Raw genomic sequence first — 19,136 nt, forward strand, 5'->3', positions numbered from 1 at the left:
GTTGATGGCGAAGCATTGTAACAACTGATAGGTACATTGTTCGATTTCGTTTTGCATGGCCCGGAGCCCCGGGTGAGCGGAGGTCGCATATTTAAGACCATTCCATTAGACCTTAAGTGAAATAGCCATTCACCCGCGGCACCGGGCCATGCAAAACGAACTCCACCACTGTAACAACAGATAATAACAATAATAGTACATTGTAACAACGGATAGATGCATAGTAGTCAATGTATTGTAATACATTCGGCCCTATGCATTTAATCAGCAAAACTTTGGACATCTTTGGAAATCTTATCCAATAGATTTTTCTATCAATTATGGGTTCGATTCCCACGGGGGGTATAAAAAGAATAATACAATAAATAAATAATGTATGCACTCACTAACTGTAAGTCGCTCTGGATAAGAGCGTCTGCTAAAATGACTATTTTTGTTTTACTAATTTCAGCCTAATCACCAATTTATAGTATAGGGATCTGTTTCATAATAGCCTACTATACTTAGGTTGGTGATGATTCATATTGAATGACATTGTGCTGCAGATTTTCAATATTGTGCCCCTACACTCCCCTCCGTATTTATTTGGACAGCGAAGCTAACATTTGTACATTTGTCCCTATACTCCAGTATTTTGTCCCTATACTGTGGTCCTCTGTAGCTCAGCTGGTAGAGCACGGCGCTTGTAACGCCAAGGTAGTGGGGTCGAACCCCGGGACCACCCATATACAAAAAAAAAATGTATGCACGCATGACTGTAAGTCGCTTTGGATAAAAGCGTCTGCTAAATGGCATATTATTATTATTTTGGATTTGAGATCAAATGTTTCATATATATCTGTTTTACCGTTTAGAAATCACTTTATGTATCTAGTCCCCCCATTTTGAATAAGTTTTATTTGGAAAAATTAACTTCTAGTGTATTAAAGTAGTCAAAAGTTTAGTATTTGGTCCCAAATTCTTAGCACGCAATGACTACATCAAGCTTGTGACTCTACAAGCTCTTGTTGGATGCATTTGCAGTTTGTTTTGGTTGTGTTTCGGATAATGTCTTGCCCAGTAGGAACTGAATGGTAAATAATGTATTGTGTAATTTTGGAGTCACTTTTATTTTAAATAAGAATAGAAGATGTTTCTGAACACTTCTACATTAATGTGGATGCTACCATGATTATGGATATTCATGAATTAATCCTGAATAATGATGAGTGAGAAATGCTAACCTCCCCTGTTATTGGTAATGGTGAGAGGTTAGCGTTTTGGTGGGGGTACTAGATACATAAAGTGCTTTCATTTCTAAACAGTAAAACAGATATGTATGAAAATACCCTCAAATAAAAGGTGACATTCTGTACTGTCGCTTCATATGAAACCTGTTATCTCAAATACAAAATGCTGGATTATAGAGCCAAATGTACATGTATTTTTGCTTCACTGTCCAAATTAATACAGATGGGAGTGTAAATGATATGGGAGTGGCTGGGAAGTGAACCACTTTCTGTTGAAAATTATGATGGTAAACATTTAAATAATTTTGTGGAGAAAGCCCCACCTGACCCAATGACCTCTGCCTGGGCTCAGGTGCCAGCAGCCAGCGGGGTAGTGTTTCATAATCCACTGATCTACTTCTACATGAGACAGGATTTAGCTGCTTACCACTGGGCAATCTAATCAGAATAATCTGTCACTTTAGTAGAATAATTAGATCTGTCTGTCTCTCCCTCTCTCTCCCCCTCGCTGTCCCTCTATCTGATTGTCTGCTTCACATTTAAACCATTCTACTGTATTTGGATAACTGTATTTACCTGACCTGAAATCTGGATTTCCAGTTCCCACATTTTTATTTTGGATAATTAGCTATATTTTGGATAACTGTGGTTGCATTTGGTTTCTGAAAATCACACACTGAAAGAATGAATTGGTCATGGAGAAGGTAAACACATTGCTCTTTATTTCCCAATAACAACATAATGAAAAACGTTGTTCTTTTTTTCTGCAAGCAACAGTCTGGCATGACCAGTTTAAGGCTTTCATTCTGGTATGTGTATTTGAGGTACAGCCCAGACAGACAAGTATGGTTTTATGGATGAATCCAGACCAGAACACTGTATGAGGTAAGCTGTGGTATTATACACAGACTCAACAGTTAGCACCAACATGGAGCCGTGGCTTCATAGTTCTGTGGCTGTGTTGATGGTTCTGTGTGGAGATATTGTATTCATCGCAGTGCTAGCAGGATAATTGAGTTAACTAGACAGCATTTAAGAACTAAAGCTTCATCATCTTTCTACAACACAATATCATATGAACCTCAATGTACAACATACACATACAAATGTGCACGAACACGCGCACGCACACACCTCCTATACAAATGCTCCCAGTTTCAACCTTGTTTCCACTTCTCAGCCACATAATGTTTCTGTCTTGTTCTTCTGGATTTCAAGTTGATACACTCAATTTTTAGTGTTAGACAGATAGAACATTTCTTTATGGAGCAATGACCACCTAGTTACACACGAAGCACATACTGTATCATTATCATGAAGATTGAAAGATATCTAAACTATTTTCTACAGGGCATCCAGAGTCCAGACAAGTTAGACATAGTACAGCAATCCATGGTACTGCAATCCTGCACATTCTGTATCCAGCCTTATGTTTATTGTCATAGTGTATTGAACATTCATCTCAATACATTTTTTCAATTTCTCTCTCTTTAGAAATTGTCCTATGGATTTTAGACCACTTATTAAGGCTTTGTGATTACTTAAACATGCATAAATAGCTATGACAAATGACACACAGCAGTAAGATCTTCCATTGTCATCTTCAGGTCAAAATGTCCTGTTCCAGTAGCTCCATTAGATGGGTATGTATTAACCACGTGACTTATCTATTGTTATGGTGTATTATCATAATAAATTAACAGAAATATTGTCATAGGTATTCATAAATGTTTAGGTATTGTCTCTGATGGTATTTGCCTTTGCTTGAGAGGACATTATTTTGGAGCACCATTGAGGATGGTTTCCCTCTGATTGACTACTATCCAGCACCTCTTTCTGTGTCCCTCTGCACTCTCACTGATCCCTAACCTCTGATCTCTGACCCCTGGCCCATAACCCTCCCTGTACCATCCCCCTAACCGGAGAAATGATACTGACACGACACCAAAATACAAACCTCACCTAGTCACCTACTTAGGCCACATCAGACATTGTGTCTTTCTATCCCAGACATTTGATGTGAAAACCTTTGCACACACTCCCCCTCTCCCTGCCAGTGTATTCTTGATGCTTTACAGCACAGAGGGGTGACAGAGCGGGACTAGAGCAGAACTGACCCTCAGAGAGAGTTAGTCAGCTGTGTGCCACTGTGGGGCTTTGCCGGCTGGCTGACAGCCAGTTGAGTAACAGCACTCTCTGCAGTTCACACCGTGGTCTCATACTCCATCACCTCTGTGGGTGAGCCCAGACAGCGGTACTGGATCCTTGGTGTGACCGGAGCAGCACCCTCGAGCACCAGGATGGTTTTGCGCAGCCGACGGTCGATGAAGTGGGCATCCCAGGCAGGGTACTTCTTCCTGGGCAAGTCTATACGGATGACTGGCCCCTCTGTCCTAGGGGCGAGGGGTGGGAGAGTTGGCTTGGCTCCTCTTTTAAGTGTTCGTACCAGAAACACGTCTGCATTAGCCCCTCCCATCTGCTCACGGTCTCCCCCTTTAGTCCTCTGCAGGGTCCTGGGGGGGCTGGCCACTACATCTGGAGGGAGAGAGGAAGCTGGGGAAAGGCAGGACTCCACTGTTACCTCCTCTGGTACCCCCCATCCCCACCCTGAGATAGGACCGTCAGGGTGGAGCAAGCAGTAGTAGACAAACATAAAGAAGGTGCCCAGAGCGTAGCTACTGGCCACCATGCACACCATGATCAGGGCATTGAAGTCAGAGGTATGTGGGCCACGGTACACATACCAGAATGTGGTGAGTGCCACATTCTCAATGAATACAACCACACTGTAGATGAGCATACGGCAGCGCGTGCGCCCTTCCCTCACGCTGAACCAACAGAAAACATACACTATGCCGACCATCATGTTATAGATGACCTCCTCCCATTTGGACATGCAGAAGTCTGTTTCGCCTTGAATGATCCAGAATGTCATGATGCACCAATGGGCCACGATGAAGATACCGAAGTAGAGCTGGAACATGGAGGCGAACAGGGCGAAGGCCATCGTACGGGCTCCGATAGTAAACAGGTGCCACAGGATTTGCACACTGACGGCCTTGTAGGACATAGGCTGCTTATCGTCCCGGGAGTCCCTCAGAACCTTCTGGTAGGAGGCAATTATCCAGGATAGGGACACCAGAGAGGCAGATGCTGAGAGGCCTGGAGAGAGAGAAAGAGGGAAAGAGACAGAGAGGGAGAGAGAGAGAGAGAGAATAATCAAGATTGAGCAGGGTAAAATGTGCTGACTGTCACGAGAACGCTGCTGAGTCTTATGTGAAGCAGAAGGCTCTATTGTAGGTTAAGGAATGCTTTAGGGCAGGGATGGGCAACTTTGATGGGGGTGGGGGCCACAAAAAAATGAACTCCTCCTTAGGGGCCGCAGTGGCTCACTGGTCTGCGTACCCACATCCATACCCACACATGCAGTCAGAGCCAGCCCTAACCTTTTGGGGGCCCTAAGCAAAATGTTTAAATTTGTCCGCTAGTTGCCCATCCCTGCTTTTGAGAACCGTATGTATGCTGGAATGTGTGTCAGCTTTTTCCCCTCTCTGTGTGTAGGGATTTTTTTGTTATATTAACAATGGTGACTAACTGCGTGGATTGAAAATCTGGCAGTTGTAAAGTCATTATATGGGGGATGTCATTAGTGAGTGATTAATAAGGTAAAGGACATATCCATTTTTTTTTTACATTTGAGTCATTTAGCAGACACTCTGATCCAGGAGCAATTAGGGTTAAGTGCCTTGCTCAAGGGAACATCAACAGATTTGTCACCTAGTCGGCTCAGGGATTCAAACCAGCGACCTTTCGGTTACTGGCCCAATGCTCTTAACCGCTAGACTGCCTGCCATCAATGTGAAGGATTTCACAGTGGATTGTATGGGGTAGTTTGAGATGGTGATGTCACTAGTGAGTGATTTAGTTAGGTAAAGGACGTGTCAATGTGAAGGATAGGCTGTCACAGTGGATTGTATGGGGGAGTTTGAGATGGTGATGTCACTGGTAATTATTAAGGTTCAGGTCAGTATTTGTGTTCAGACCGTGACTCACCCTGCAGCGGGAGGACCTGGCTGGCCTGGACCATGATGCTTAGCTGCAGGACCAGCTGGGGGGCGCTCTTCAGGAAGGACTCCAGCAGACGCAGCATGCTGATGTCAGCGCTCTCAAACATCATGCGCCAGTAGAAGTGACGACGCTCGTGGTCCCCACGCCAGCGACTCTGCACCCCCAAGTACAGGGCATGGACATACCTGTGGAACATCAGAGGGGAAGAAGGAGGTGGGGTGATGGGGACAGAGAGGGAAAGGCATGAGTATGATATTAGAATGATGTCATCATTTGTGCGAGAGAAGAATCCCAGCTATCAAGAGACGCTCCATATCAATCTGTTTCATCCACATGCCAGCACCATCCCAAGACAGATGGCTCATTGCAGCCTCAGTCCAGCCTCATTCTAGCAACTGAACATCAAACTCTCCAGACAGCCTGGGAGCTGTCACTTCATCCAGACAGAATAACTGGTAATGGTGTGTCATCTCTTGGTAGAGTGCCACTGAGCATGAATCGGGTCTGGTCACTTCACCCTTTCCTCTCCAGGCTACAGAAGTGATCGCTTTGACAATATAAAATGATACTTTCTCATTTGACCTCTCTAAATGTAGTGAAATGCAGTGACTGTTTTTGTCATGTTATTACCTCCGACTGATTGTGTGAAAGAGAAGTGTTTCTCTGTGGTGGTGGAACAGGAACTAAATGTGTCTCGGTGATGGCTAGAGTGATGATGGGATCATGGGACAGAACAGAGCCCTACACTACAGTATCTCAATGAGCCCAGTGAACCAGGAGTTAGTATAACACTTTTTGTTCTGGTTTCCTCTGCCTAGGGATGTCATATACACACAGTACACACATGAATGCATGCTATAGTTGCCCACTGATGATGATGCTCATTCAAAGTGATCCAAAAGCATCCTTTTCTGGACTTTGCTGTCCAGAACAGCATCATTAGCCTCTCCTCGCCTCTATCCCAGTGCACCTGTCTGTCTGTGCATCAGTGACAGCTCATTCCTGAGTTAACATCTGAGGGTAAAACATGGTAATCCTCTTTAATGCACAGACATGTCAGTCCGAGAGAAGCCGCACAGAGCAGAGCACACACAACAACTTTAATGGCCTTACCGCTAATTCCACTTTGCCTCAGAGACTTTCAATAGACTCCTCAGAGTTGCCTAACTATGTAAACTACTTTCTGTCCCAGGGGAACACAGAGAGAGAGAGAGAGAGAGAGAGAGAGAGAGAGAGAGAGAGAGAGAGAGAGAGAGAGAGAGAGAGAGAGAGAGAGAGAGAGAGAGAGAGAGAGAGAGAGAGAGAGAGAGAGAGAGAGAGAGAGAGAGAGAGAGAGAGAGAGAGAGAGAGAGAGAGAGAGAGAGAGAGAGAGAGAGAGAGAGAGAGAGAGAGAGAGAGAGAGAGAGAGAGAGAGAGAGAGAGAGAGAGAGAGAGAGAGAGAGAGAGAGAGAGAGAGAGAGAGAGAGAGAGAGAGAGAGAGAGATGTGGGGAATAGAAAGAAACAGAGAATGAATGATTTGCCTTTGAGGTCCATATCACTGGCTGCTGTCAATATAATTAGCTTACCCCTCTTCCCACTACAGCAGCTTCCTACCAGGCAGCAGCTAGAGCCTGTCAAAACCAATCATCACAGACTATGGCTGATTCTGAAGACTACTCCGTCTGTATCTGTGACCTACAGAGCCACAATAGATCTGTGTGAAATGCAATGAGACTGAGATATATTTGTTACATTCTCCTAACATGTCTAGCCTCTTTTCCACATGAGATATGCATGGTATAGTTAGGAAATACATAGCATAGGAAAGACCCATCTCCCAGAAGACCCAGACACTTTCTCACTCAAATGATGGAAGACAAAAGGGATTTTTGTGTTCATAAGGCGATTGGTGTGGATGAGTAGACGATTTTCCCCAGAAGATTATTGACCTAGAAGCTCGTGAGGAGGGAGGAGCCTACCCTCCTTACATCAAAGTGATACTAAAATGGGCCCGATTCCGACCCGATTTAAGCATGGGTAAATGGAACTTCATTATCTTTTTATGCACTTTTCTCTCTATGGGTATTCTGACCTTGCTATTCACCTGCTATTTGTTTTGGGTGTAGATGGAATAAATGAAGGTGTGTCTACAGATACATGGTATTCTGACCTTGATTTAATTCCCTAATAATTCCACCACATTTATGTGTGAGGAAACCATGAATAAGGTCCAGAGAACCTACCAGTTCCAAGTGGAAAAAGCATCTACTTACAGTGGGGGAAAAAAGTATTTAGTCAGCCACCAATTGTGCAAGTTCTCCCACTTAAAAAGATGAGAGAGGCCTGTAATTTTCATCATAGGTACACGTCAACTATGACAGACAAAATGAGAAAGAAAAATCCAGAAAATCACATTGTAGGATTTTTTATGAATTTATTTGCAAATTATGGTGGAAAATAAGTATTTGGTCACCTACAAACAAGCAAGATTTCTGGCTCTCACAGACCTGTAACTTCTTCTTTAAGAGGCTCCTCTGTCCTCCACTCGTTACCTGTATTAATGGCACCTGTTTGAACTTATCAGTATAAAAGACACCTGTCCACAACCTCAAACAGTCACACTCCAAACTCCACTATGGCCAAGACCAAAGAGCTGTCAAAGGACACCAGGAACAAAATTGTAGACCTGCACCAGGCTGGGAAGACTGAATCTGCAATAGGTAAGCAGCTTGGTTTGAAGAAATCAACTGTGGGAGCAATTATTAGGAAATGGAAGACATACAAGACCACTGATAATCTCCCTCGATCTGGGGCTCCACGCAAGATCTCACCCCGTGGGGTCAAAATGATCACAAGAACGGTGAGCAAAAATCCCAGAACCACACGGGGGGACCTAGTGAATGACCTGCAGAGAGCTGGGACCAAAGTAACAAAGCCTACCATCAGTAACACACTACGCCGCCAGGGACTCAAATCCTGCAGTGTCAGACGTGTCCCCCTGCTTAAGCCAGTACATGTCCAGGCCCATCTGAAGTTTGCTAGAGTGCATTTGGATGATCCAGAAGAGGATTGGGAGAATGTCATATGGTCAGATGAAACCAAAATATAACTTTTTGTTAAAAACTCAACTCGTCGTGTTTGGAGGACAAAGAATGCTGAGTTGCATCCAAAGAACACCATACCTACTGTGAAGCATGGGGGTGGAAACATCATGCTTTGGGGCTGTTTTTCTGCAAAGGGACCAGGATGACTGATCCGTGTAAAGGAAAGAATGAATGGGGCCATGTATCATGAGATTTTGAGTGAAAACCTCCTTCCATCAGCAAGGGCATTGAAGATGAAACGTGGCTGGGTCTTTCAGCATGACAATGATCCCAAACACACCGCCCGGGCAACGAAGGAGTGGCTTCGTAAGAAGCATTTCAAGGTTCTGGAGTGGCCTAGCCAGTCTCCAGATCTCAACCCCATAGAAAATCTTTGGAGGGAGTTGAAAGTCCGTGTTGCCCAGCGACAGCCCCAAAACATCACTGCTCTAGAGGAGATCTGCATGGAGGAATGGGCCAAAATACCAGCAACAGTGTGTGAAAAACTTGTGAAGACTTACAGAAAACGTTTGACCTGTGTCATTGCCAACAAAGGGTATATAACAAAGTATTGAGAAACTTTTGTTATTGACCAAATACTTATTTTCCACCATAATTTGCAAATAAATTCATTAAAAATCCTACAATGTGATTTTCTGGATTTTTTCTCCTCATTTTGTCTGTCATAGTTGACGTGTACCTATGATGAAAATTACAGGCCTCTCTCATCTTTTTAAGTGGGAGAACTTGCACAATTGGTGGCTGACTAAATACTTTTTTTCCCCACTGTAATTGTTTCTGATAGAAATAACAGCATTCTCCATGAAATATAATTTATAAATGGATAAGAGCTATTGATAAAGAGTTAGGTAAATTAGTAATCGATTTGGAGAAAGGGATTGTAAATACACATAGCAATTGTTTTAGATTATTTTTCCTTATGATCCCTGGAGAGAAATGTGAAACCAGCCATATGGAAGCAAACTGAAAATCATATCAACATGACATGTATTTCCACAGTGAAATAAGCTATAAATAGCTGTGCCATTATTCAGAATTTTAATTGTGTGCCCTCTTAAAACCTCTTAGGTGTAAGGTCCCTTTAATTTTTATTTTTTGCTTAAACAGTGCCTTGCAAAAGTATTCAGCCCCCTTGGCGTTTTTCCTATTTTGTTGCATTACAACCTGTAATTTAAATGTATTTGTATTTGTATTTCATGTAATGTACATACACAAAATAGTCAAAATTGGTGAAGTGAAATGAAAAAAATAACTTATTTCAAAAATTTCTACAATATAAATAACGGAAAAGTGGTGCGTGCATATGTATTCACCCCCTTTGCTATGAAGCCCCTAAATAAGATCTGGTGCAACCAATTACCTTCAGAAGTCACATAATTAGTTAAATAAAGTCCACCTGTGTGCAATCTAAGTGTCACATGATCTGTCACATGATCTCAGTATATATACACCTGTTCTGAAAGGCCCCAGAGTCTGCAACACCACTAAGCAAGGGGCACCACCAAGCAAGCGGCACCATGAAGACCAAGGAGCTCTCCAAACAGGTCAGGGACAAAGTTGTGGAGAAGTACAGATCAGGGTTGGGTTATAAAAAAATATCCGAAACTTTGAACATCCCACGGAGCACCATTAAATCCATTATTTAAAAATGGAAAGAATATGGCACCACAACAAACCTGCCAAGAGAGGGCCGCCCACCAAAACTCACGGACCAGGCAAGGAGGGCATTAATCAGAGAGACCAAAGATAACCCTGAAGGAGCTGCAAAGCTCCACAGCGGAGATTGGAGTATCTGTCCATAGGACCACTTTAAGCCGTACACTCCACAGAGCTGGGCTTTACGGAAGAGTGGCCAGAAAAAAGCCATTGCTTAAAGAAAAAAATGATTTTGGTGTTCGCCAAAAAGCATGTGGGAGACTCCCCAAACATATGGAAGAAGGTACTCTGGTCAGATGAGACTAAAATTGAGCTTTTTGGCCATCAAGGAAAACGCTATATCTGGCGCAAACCCAACACCTCTCATCACCCCGAGAAGCATGGTGGTGGCAGCATCATGCTGTGGGACGTTTTTTCATCATCAGGGACTGGGAAACTGGTCAGAATTGAAGGAATGATGGAGGGCACTAAATACAGGGAAATTCTTGAGGGAAACCTGTTTCAGTCTTCCAGAGATTTGAGACTGGGACGGAGGTTCACCTTCCAGCAGGACAATGACCCTAAGCATACTGCTAAAGCAACACTTGAGTGGTTTAAGGGGAAACATTGAAATGTATTGGAATGGCCTAGTCAAAGCCCAGACCTCAATCCAATTGAGAATATGTGGTATGACTTAAAGATTGCTGTACACCAGCAGAACCCATCCAACTTGAAGGAGCTGGAGCAGTTCTGCCTTGAAGAATGGGCAAAAATCTCAGTGGCTAGATGTGCCAAGCTTATAGAGACATACCCCAAGAGACTTGCAGCTGTAATTGCTGCAAAAGGTGGCTCTACAAAGTATTGACTTTGGGGGGGGGGGGGAATAGTTATCATTATTGCATCTTCAAAGTGGTAGGCATGTTGTGTAAATCAAATGATACAAACCCCCCCAAAATCTATTTTAATTCCAGGTTGTAAGGCAACAAAATAGGAAAAATTCCAAGGGGGGTGAACAAGCCACTGTAAATCGATCTGTGGATACCGTAGTGGATATCGAAATGGCTTGCATTGAGTGATAGCCCTGGTTCACACGTACACAGTAGTATTTTTTCTGAGCCTGTGTGACGTAGGATGTGAAATCTGAAACCACTTGAAGCTGGGATGTCCCTCCTACCATTTCATTCGCTCTTCCAACTGTCCATCAACTCCTGGCTGAACCCTACATCACAGCCACTGACAAAGCACATGCCTGCAATCATTACATCGTAGCGCAGCAGGATAGAATGGTTTCATCATGGTACCACCTTAAGAGATCGATTTATAGCCATTAATCTGTTTATCAAAGATGGACAATATTAATATGAGATGAAAGGCGAGTTCCTAGAGCTCTGTGATATGTTCACAGGGATGGGGGCAGACGTTTTGATCAAGAGAGACCTTTAGAAAATATGCAAATTTGATCTGACACTAAACATACAAATATGTATTTTACAGTTATAAGGAAGGTGAAATCTTATAGTTAGTCATTTTAGAATTTGCTTATGCTATATTTAGAAAGCATTTAAGTCATTTCAAGCCTTATTCATACAGTTTTGTTGAATAGGAAATACATCGTATAAAATATTTCATATTTTTTTAATATTTGTACTGTGTACTTCAGCTTGTGTCCTCAAAATTGACTACAACTCAGCAATTTATAACTATTTTATAGCAGAAAGGTGCGATTTCAACCTTTCTTTGAGTATGCAGCATTACTAGTTATTGTTTATGGCCCTCTCATGATAAATAATTACTTTTGGGGATTACATAGATTACATTTTCGATTACATTTAGTTAACATTTAAATGGATAATTTGCATGGATTACATTTTGACACCCAAGCGAAGTAATACCCGCATATATTTATAACTGCCACTTTGGTGTTAGTTTTCTTTAATGTGTAGCTTACATTTTGCATCATTCCATTCCATTTACCTTTCTTTCCTCTGTCACATCCGTTTAAACAGTTCCTGAGGGTCGCTAGCATTAGTGGATCATATTAGGCCAATGTTGTGCAATAATTTGGGACATGTAGTGGCATGTATTCATGGATGCCAAGGGAAGCCAGGCTTCCCTCTGTATGTGTACAGAGACACAACTTTGGTCCCGCCCGTTTCACATTTCTCGCCCATGCTTGCATCGCCCAATGGTCCCCCGCCGATTTCGCATCCTTCATTGAAAATGAATGGGCTTCCACTGACCACGTTTACATGTGCACAGTATTCTAGATAGTAGCTCATATCCCGCTTAAGGTCTTATTCGGGATAAGCTGTTTACCTTTGATATCCCACTCAGGAGTATCCCTGTATCAATGAATAAACTGAATATTCCTCATTTAAGTTAATATGGGTTAAATGGAATAGTAACTGAAATATGGACACTAACTGTAGGCCTATAACCTCTCACATATAGCATAATATAATATTAAATCCTGCAGAATTATGCATTTCTTGCAGTCAAATGATACAACAAATGTTAATTTTGTCTTGGGAACAGGAGTGGAGAAATATTATTTCTTTCTTTCAGCATCTCTTGAGAAAATGCAAAAACAAGTGTAATGTGTTATCTTTGACACTGTTATGCAAGCAGACATTATTTCAACCACATAAATATGCACCCAAGACAAACTGAAGTCTTATCAGGGAACATGTTTCATCGTTTTCAGAGCTTTTTCATTTCCTTACAACCACTCAAACTGATGACATTTTGCACAGGACCAATCCTTCCACTGTTTTGGAGTTAGTGCGTTTTCTCCCAGGTCCCTAAACGAAACGGACAACTTTACTGGTGTTAATTACATTACTAATGTATTAATTATATTAATGTAAGACATTATCCTGGTGAGCACTACTTTATTTAGTCTTCTGGGGCAAGATGTTATGACAGAAGAGAAGCTGCATGTATCTAACTATAGTTGACAAACAAATGGCCTACCAAATGTCGGAAATTCTCATATGGCCTATCAAATGTCGGAAATTCTCATATGGCCTATCAAATGTGGGAAATGATAAGCAGAAAGTTGTCTAAATGAGGGGTGAAAGTAGCCAGTATGCTATATGGTCCAGTACGGAGTATCAGCAAAATACATTATTCTGGAATTATGGTGGATGCAACTGTGCAGGTAGCCTACTTTTTGAAGTGATTTGTTTGACAATCAGATGGAAACATCACACAACACCAATGATATGCAAAACAGAGCCTGTGCAGACCGCAAAGAAAACCAGTAAAGGGGATAAGACGTTTACAGTCGTGGTCAAAGGTTTTGAAAATGACACAAGTATTGGTCTTCACAAAGTTCGCTGCTTCAGTGTTATGATATATTTTTGTCAGATGTTACTATGGTATACTGAAGTATAATTACAAGCATTCCATAAGTGTCAAAGGCTTTTATTGACAATTACATTAAGTTTATGCAAAGAGTCAATATTTGCAGTGTTGACCCTTTTTTTTCAAGACCTCTGCAATCCGCCCTGGCATGCTGTCAGTTAACTTCTGGGCCACATCCTGACTGATGGCAGCCCATTCTTGCATAATCAATGCTTGGAGTTTGTCAGTTCTCAATGGGATTAAGGTCTGGGGAGTTTCCTGGCCATGGACCCAACATTTCGATGTTTTGTTCCCCGAGCTACTTAGTTATCACTTTTGCCTTATGGCAAGGTGCTCCATCATGCTGGAAAAGGCATTGGTCGTCACCAAACTGTTCTTGGATGGTGGAGAGAAGTTGCTCTCGGAGGATGTGTTGGTACCATTCTTTATTCATGGCTGTGTTCTTAGGCAAAATTGTGAGTGAGCCCACTCCCTTGGCTGAGAAGCAACCCCACACATGAATGGTCTCAGTATGCTTTACTGTTGGCATGACACAGGACTGATGGTAGCGCTCACCTTGTCTTCTCCGGACAAGGTGTTTTCCGGATGCCCAAACAATCGGAAAAGGGGATTCATCAGAGAAAATGACTTTACCCCAGTCCTCAGCAGTTCAATCCCTGTACCTTTTGCAGAATATCAGTCTGTCCCTGATGTTTTTCCTGGAGAGAAGGCTTCTTTGCTGCCCTTCTTGACACCAGGCCATCCTCCAAAAGTCTTCGCCTCACTGTGCGTGCAGATGCACTCGCACCTGCCTGCTGCCATTCCTGAGCAAGCTCTGCACTGGTGGTGCCCCGATACCACAGCTGAATCAACTTTAGGTCTTGGCGCTTGTTGGACTTTCTTGGGCGCCCTGACGCCTTCTTCACAACAATTGAACCTCTCTCCTTGAAGTTCTTGATGATCCGATAAATGGTTGATTTAGGTGCAATCTTACTAGCAGCAATATCCTTGCCTGTGAAGCCCTTTTTGTGCAAAGCAATGATGACGGCACGTGTTTCCTTGCAGGTAACCATGGTTAACAGAGGAAGAACAATGATTTCAAGAGCCACCCTCCTTTTAAAGCTTCCAGTCTGTTAATCTAACTCAATCAGCATGACAGAGTGATCTCCAGCCTTGTCCTCGTCAACACTCTCACCTGTGTTAACGAGAGAATCACTGACATGATGGCAGCTGGTCCTTTTGTGGCAGGGCTGAAATGCAGTGGAAATGTTTTTTTGGGATGAAGTTCATTTTCATGGCAAAGAGGGACTTTGCAATTAATTGCAATTCATCTGATCACTCTTCATGACATTCTGGAGTATATGCAAATTGCCATCATCAAAACTGAGGCAGCAGACTTTGTGAAAATTAGTATTTGTGTCATTCTCAAAACGTTTGACCACGACTGTACATGCCACAGTATCCCGTCTAAGATCAGCATATCCCAGGCATCTTATCCGGGTTTCTCATAACTGGGATACAAGCTTTTTCGGGTTATTGTAAACAGATTATTATGTTTATATGTGTCAAGTAAAAAACAAATATTTGAGTATCCCTAATATTAACGGGATATTGGTGTGCATGTAAACGTGGTCATTGTTTCATCGCCCCCAACGTGCTATGTGGATCTCTTGTGTAAATCTGAATACCAACTACTGAGAAGTGTGTAGGAAAGGTGTAAATTCCTAAGTCGGAATCGGGCCCATTGTGAATACAGTAGCCTTCTCTCTGGATGACTTTAATTTTGTAGGGAAAAGGCTTAAATTAGGAAATTCGTTTAACAATTAGGTCAAGATTGAGCTGTTATAACAAACCCAGACATAGTAGTCTAGTAGGGCTACTAGGGCTTTTAGAATGCTTTGATCACCATCTTAGCTGAATCCTGTCACACACACACACACACACACACACACACACACACAAAACCACACACACGCTCAAGCCAGTACAGTATCCGTGTATGAGAGAGCATGAGTGATCTTACCTCCAGACCTGTGCTAGCTGAAATATATGGATGAAGCATTGAAAGAGCCACATAAAGGCTCTGCAGCAGCCCCGGGCTCTTCCCATAGTGCCCGTCGTAGGCAATGTCCCGACCTCAGCATCGCGGCCAGCGCCCCGTTGATCGCTGTCCTTGGTGGTGAAATGGCTCTCCGCGCCCGATGCTGCGACCACTGCTGCAGCGGCTGTGCTACTGTCGTTGGTATCCGAATAATCATAGGCGAACCACCTAAAACTCAGCACCTGAACCACCACAGATGGAACGATCACGAAGACCAGTGTCAATGCAAACCACCAGTAGTTCCGCCTGAGGTAGTAGTCCGCTGCCAGCCACAGGTCTGAGGCCCCGTCCGAGAAGAACACCAAAAGGGCACATAGCGTCCAACTGCAGTCGTGGAGCGAGTAGCGCTTCCTAGCAGGGTGGCCCTGAGGCGAACGTTGATCTGAACCGGGCAGGCACTCGGGCAGGATGTCATTTCGCAACGAGACGGGTGCACCATCAGATTTAGCGGCCATGTTTGTTGTAGAGAAGAGAGTGGGTAAGGGAGATGAGACAATTATGGAAGGGGGGAGGGGGTCGCGTATGTGTGTGAATGCATGCATATGTGGGGGAGAAAGGAAGGAAGGGATAGAAGGCGAAGGGAGGTGAGAAAGCGAAAACGATATTTCATCATAAATCCTGACAAAAAAATTGATTGATTTAGCTCTAATGAAGAGTGAAATTTTAGCAAGCTAGATCATCATAAGATTAATGATTGTGCGGTTTTATTTAAGACTGCATTTGCACTGGCAGGGGGGCCATGATGAAACAGTTGGACGTTCCATCAGTGCTGAACCGAACAGTGCTGAGATGGCCGTTTTGAGAACACATAGCAGATGTTAAAATGTCAATTTATTATTATTATTATTATTATTATTATTTATTATGAAATGAATTATATGGAGGCTGTGCTTTTGCTGTGTGTGTATATATGTAGTAAATGTATGTGTTTTCTTTTTTATTTGAACCTTTCCCTTGGGAAAAATAAATACAAATTTGACTGGGATATGTATATGAATTGTAATATATTTCCTGCTAAAATAAAATATATTATATTAAGTCAATTTACAAGTACATTCAGTCCTTTGCTTCATACGAGTAATTTGCTATAAATACGCTGGTTCCTCCTCGGTGTAGTTTAGGCCTACATTATCCATGTGCCACAAAGATACTGTACTTTATAAATGTCTTAATATGATGATGTGACAGACACATAGGGCTATCAAAAAGCAGGCGCCTATGCATCCTGGGACAGTCTGTAATTATACTGACACTTACTGGTGGAAATGTGAAGCAGAGTTGTAAAAAAAGTTAATCAGTAGGCCTAAGATTATTGTATAAAAATTGCAGAGAGGATGTACGAGACAAAGCAAGACAGAACAATGAAGTTGATTAGCTTGGGCAGGCTCAGTGTGGGTATTTTTTATTAAGAGAGCATGTCCATCTCAGATTGTCATCCCTTCACCACGTTCTTTCCAGAGTTCCACAGCTTTTATCCAGTAGCTGCTCAATCCTCTTCCTCTAAAAATATACAGAAAGAACGGAATGAACGGGTGAGTGTTTTATTTTTAGCAATTTCCATGAATCACATACTCGTTATATTTTTACTCTGACAGTCACATCCACAGTACCTTGCCTGGTTCTTGCAGAAGAGTCATGTTATTATGAGGTCAGGCTTTAGCTCAGCATGTTAACGTTGTCTTGAGATATGTCTTTGCTAACCTGGAGTTTGTCAAAAGGATCCCGAACATTGAGTCCTGTCTCTTCTTGTGGCAGTAAAAGCTCCAGCCTTAGAGCCATCTGAGCAGTGGGCTGACAGGCGATCATCAGACTGATCTCTTGGGTCTTGAGAGGAATAATAAAACAAGCAGGTATTTTCACAGGCAATGTAATCAGTGGAACAGACACTGTAGCAAAGAAAACAAAAAATACAATGGGAGTGAGATATATGTTGGTGGCTTGTAAATTGAAAAAAAATTAAAGTCTATACAACTTTTATGGTCTTACCCTGATGTTCTGGTGACGCAGCCTCATAACGCGAACCCTGTTGCGCGCCTCTGCAGCCTTCAGTTGACCGATTATTGTGTCTCTCCTAGCTCTTTCTGACTGTTGCGCAGCATTCACAGTGGCCTGTCTGCCTTTACACTTAGTCAGCCTGGCACACAACCTCTGCCGCGCTGCATCCATCACACCCTGAGCCTCCTTAGGTGGTTCCTCATAAGCCAAGTAGCGGGCCTTTTGCTGTGGGCACATCTCACGAAGCTCCGCTGCTGTCGCATTTCTCCAATTCCTGCAGACGAACTTCTTGGGCTTGGCTGCTGCGTCGGTCATTTTCTAGGATAATCTTTTGGCTTTTAAATAATTTTAAGTTAATTAAAAGGAACGTATAATAATCCTGAATAATGAGCCTGAATTAGACGGAGGATGAACTGTGACAATCGGGGACAGCAGTTAGCGAATCACTAACGTTGCAAACATCGCTGTATTTCAGAAACGCGGGAAGCTGATAAATGTTAGGCTGAGGGCCGATTCCATGGAAATAGAACGAACTGTCTCATTCTAATTCTATGCCAACAATCGTTGAATGTTCCCGTGAAATAGTAGACCTAGAGATTCGTTCTGTTTACTCTCGTCACCACAGAGACGTTACCGTGACATATTGCATTTGGGAAGCATTCTGTTTTTCAACATTGTGTTGGGTTTAATTACATTGATATATCTAGTGAACAATGAATAAGCAATAATGCGCGTGACGGATAGAAGTAGTCACTACAGGTGTGATCAAGCCTTACATCAATGAATGGAAAGTGCTATGCCCTGACCTGTTATTAAGAAGAAAATCCTCTGTGACTGTCTAATTTACATAAGTTAACTTACCAGTGTGGACCCAGAACAAACACATTCTACACATTTACAAACTACTTGTTTAAAGTGTAATTACAACCATGGTGTTTTTTTGTTACTGAAGCTTAGACAGTGCATTTGGAAAGTATTCAGACCCCTTCCCTTTTTCCACATTTTGTTATGTTAAAGCCTTATTCTAAAATGGATGAAATAATAATAATATGCCATTTAAATAAAAATAAATCCTCATCAATCTACGCACAATACCCCATAATGACAAAGTGAAACAGGTTTTTAGAAATTTTTGCAAATGTAAAAAAAGAACTATACAGAAATACCTAATTTACATAAGTATTCAGACCCTTTGCTATGAGACTTGAAATTGATCTCAGGTGCATCCTGTTTCCATTGTTCATCCTTGAGATGTTTCTACAACTTGATTGGAGTCCACCTGTGGAAAATTAAAATGATTGGACATGATTTGGAAAGGCACACACCTGTCTATATAAGGTCCCACAGTTGACAGTGCATGTCAGAGCAAAAACCTAGCCATGAGGTCGAAGGAATTGTCCATAGAGCTCCGAGACAGGATTGTGTCGAGGCACAGATCTGGGGAAGGGTACCAAAAAATGTCTGCAGCATTGAAGGTCCCCAAGAACACAGTGGCCTCCATCATTCTTAAATGGAAGAAGTGTGGAACCACCAAGACTCTTCCTAGAGCTGGCCGCCCAGCCAAACTGAGCAATCGGGGGAGAAGGGCCTTGGTCAGGGAGGTGACCAAGAACCTGATGGTCACTGACAGAGCTCCAGAGTTCCTCTGTGGAGATGGGAGAACCTTCCATAAGGACAAC

General features: G+C 42.6%; 2 protein-coding genes across 2 annotated transcripts; both read right to left on the reverse strand.

The window, feature by feature from the left end:
* Positions 1-3,432: 3,432 nt before the first annotated feature.
* On the reverse strand, positions 3,433-16,004 carry LOC311147752 (XK-related protein 7-like; the record flags this gene model as incomplete). The annotated part of the gene is made up of 3 exons (XM_084184525.1): positions 3,433-4,391; positions 5,283-5,482; positions 15,385-16,004. 3 exons carry the CDS (start codon positions 16,002-16,004, stop codon positions 3,433-3,435), a joined length of 1,779 nt encoding a protein of 592 aa, XP_084040651.1.
* An 898-nt stretch (positions 16,005-16,902) lies between these two features.
* On the reverse strand, positions 16,903-17,772 carry LOC311147767 (protein LKAAEAR1-like; the record flags this gene model as incomplete). Its single annotated transcript, XM_084184540.1, has 3 exons — positions 16,903-16,962; positions 17,164-17,286; positions 17,449-17,772. The coding sequence occupies 3 exons, from the start codon at positions 17,770-17,772 to the stop codon at positions 16,903-16,905; spliced, it is 507 nt and encodes a 168-aa protein (XP_084040666.1).
* Positions 17,773-19,136: the final 1,364 nt, after the last annotated feature.

Source organism: Coregonus lavaretus (genome assembly GCF_964263955.1).
Source record: "Coregonus lavaretus genome assembly, chromosome: 20".
Lineage (NCBI taxonomy): Eukaryota > Metazoa > Chordata > Actinopteri > Salmoniformes > Salmonidae > Coregonus > Coregonus lavaretus.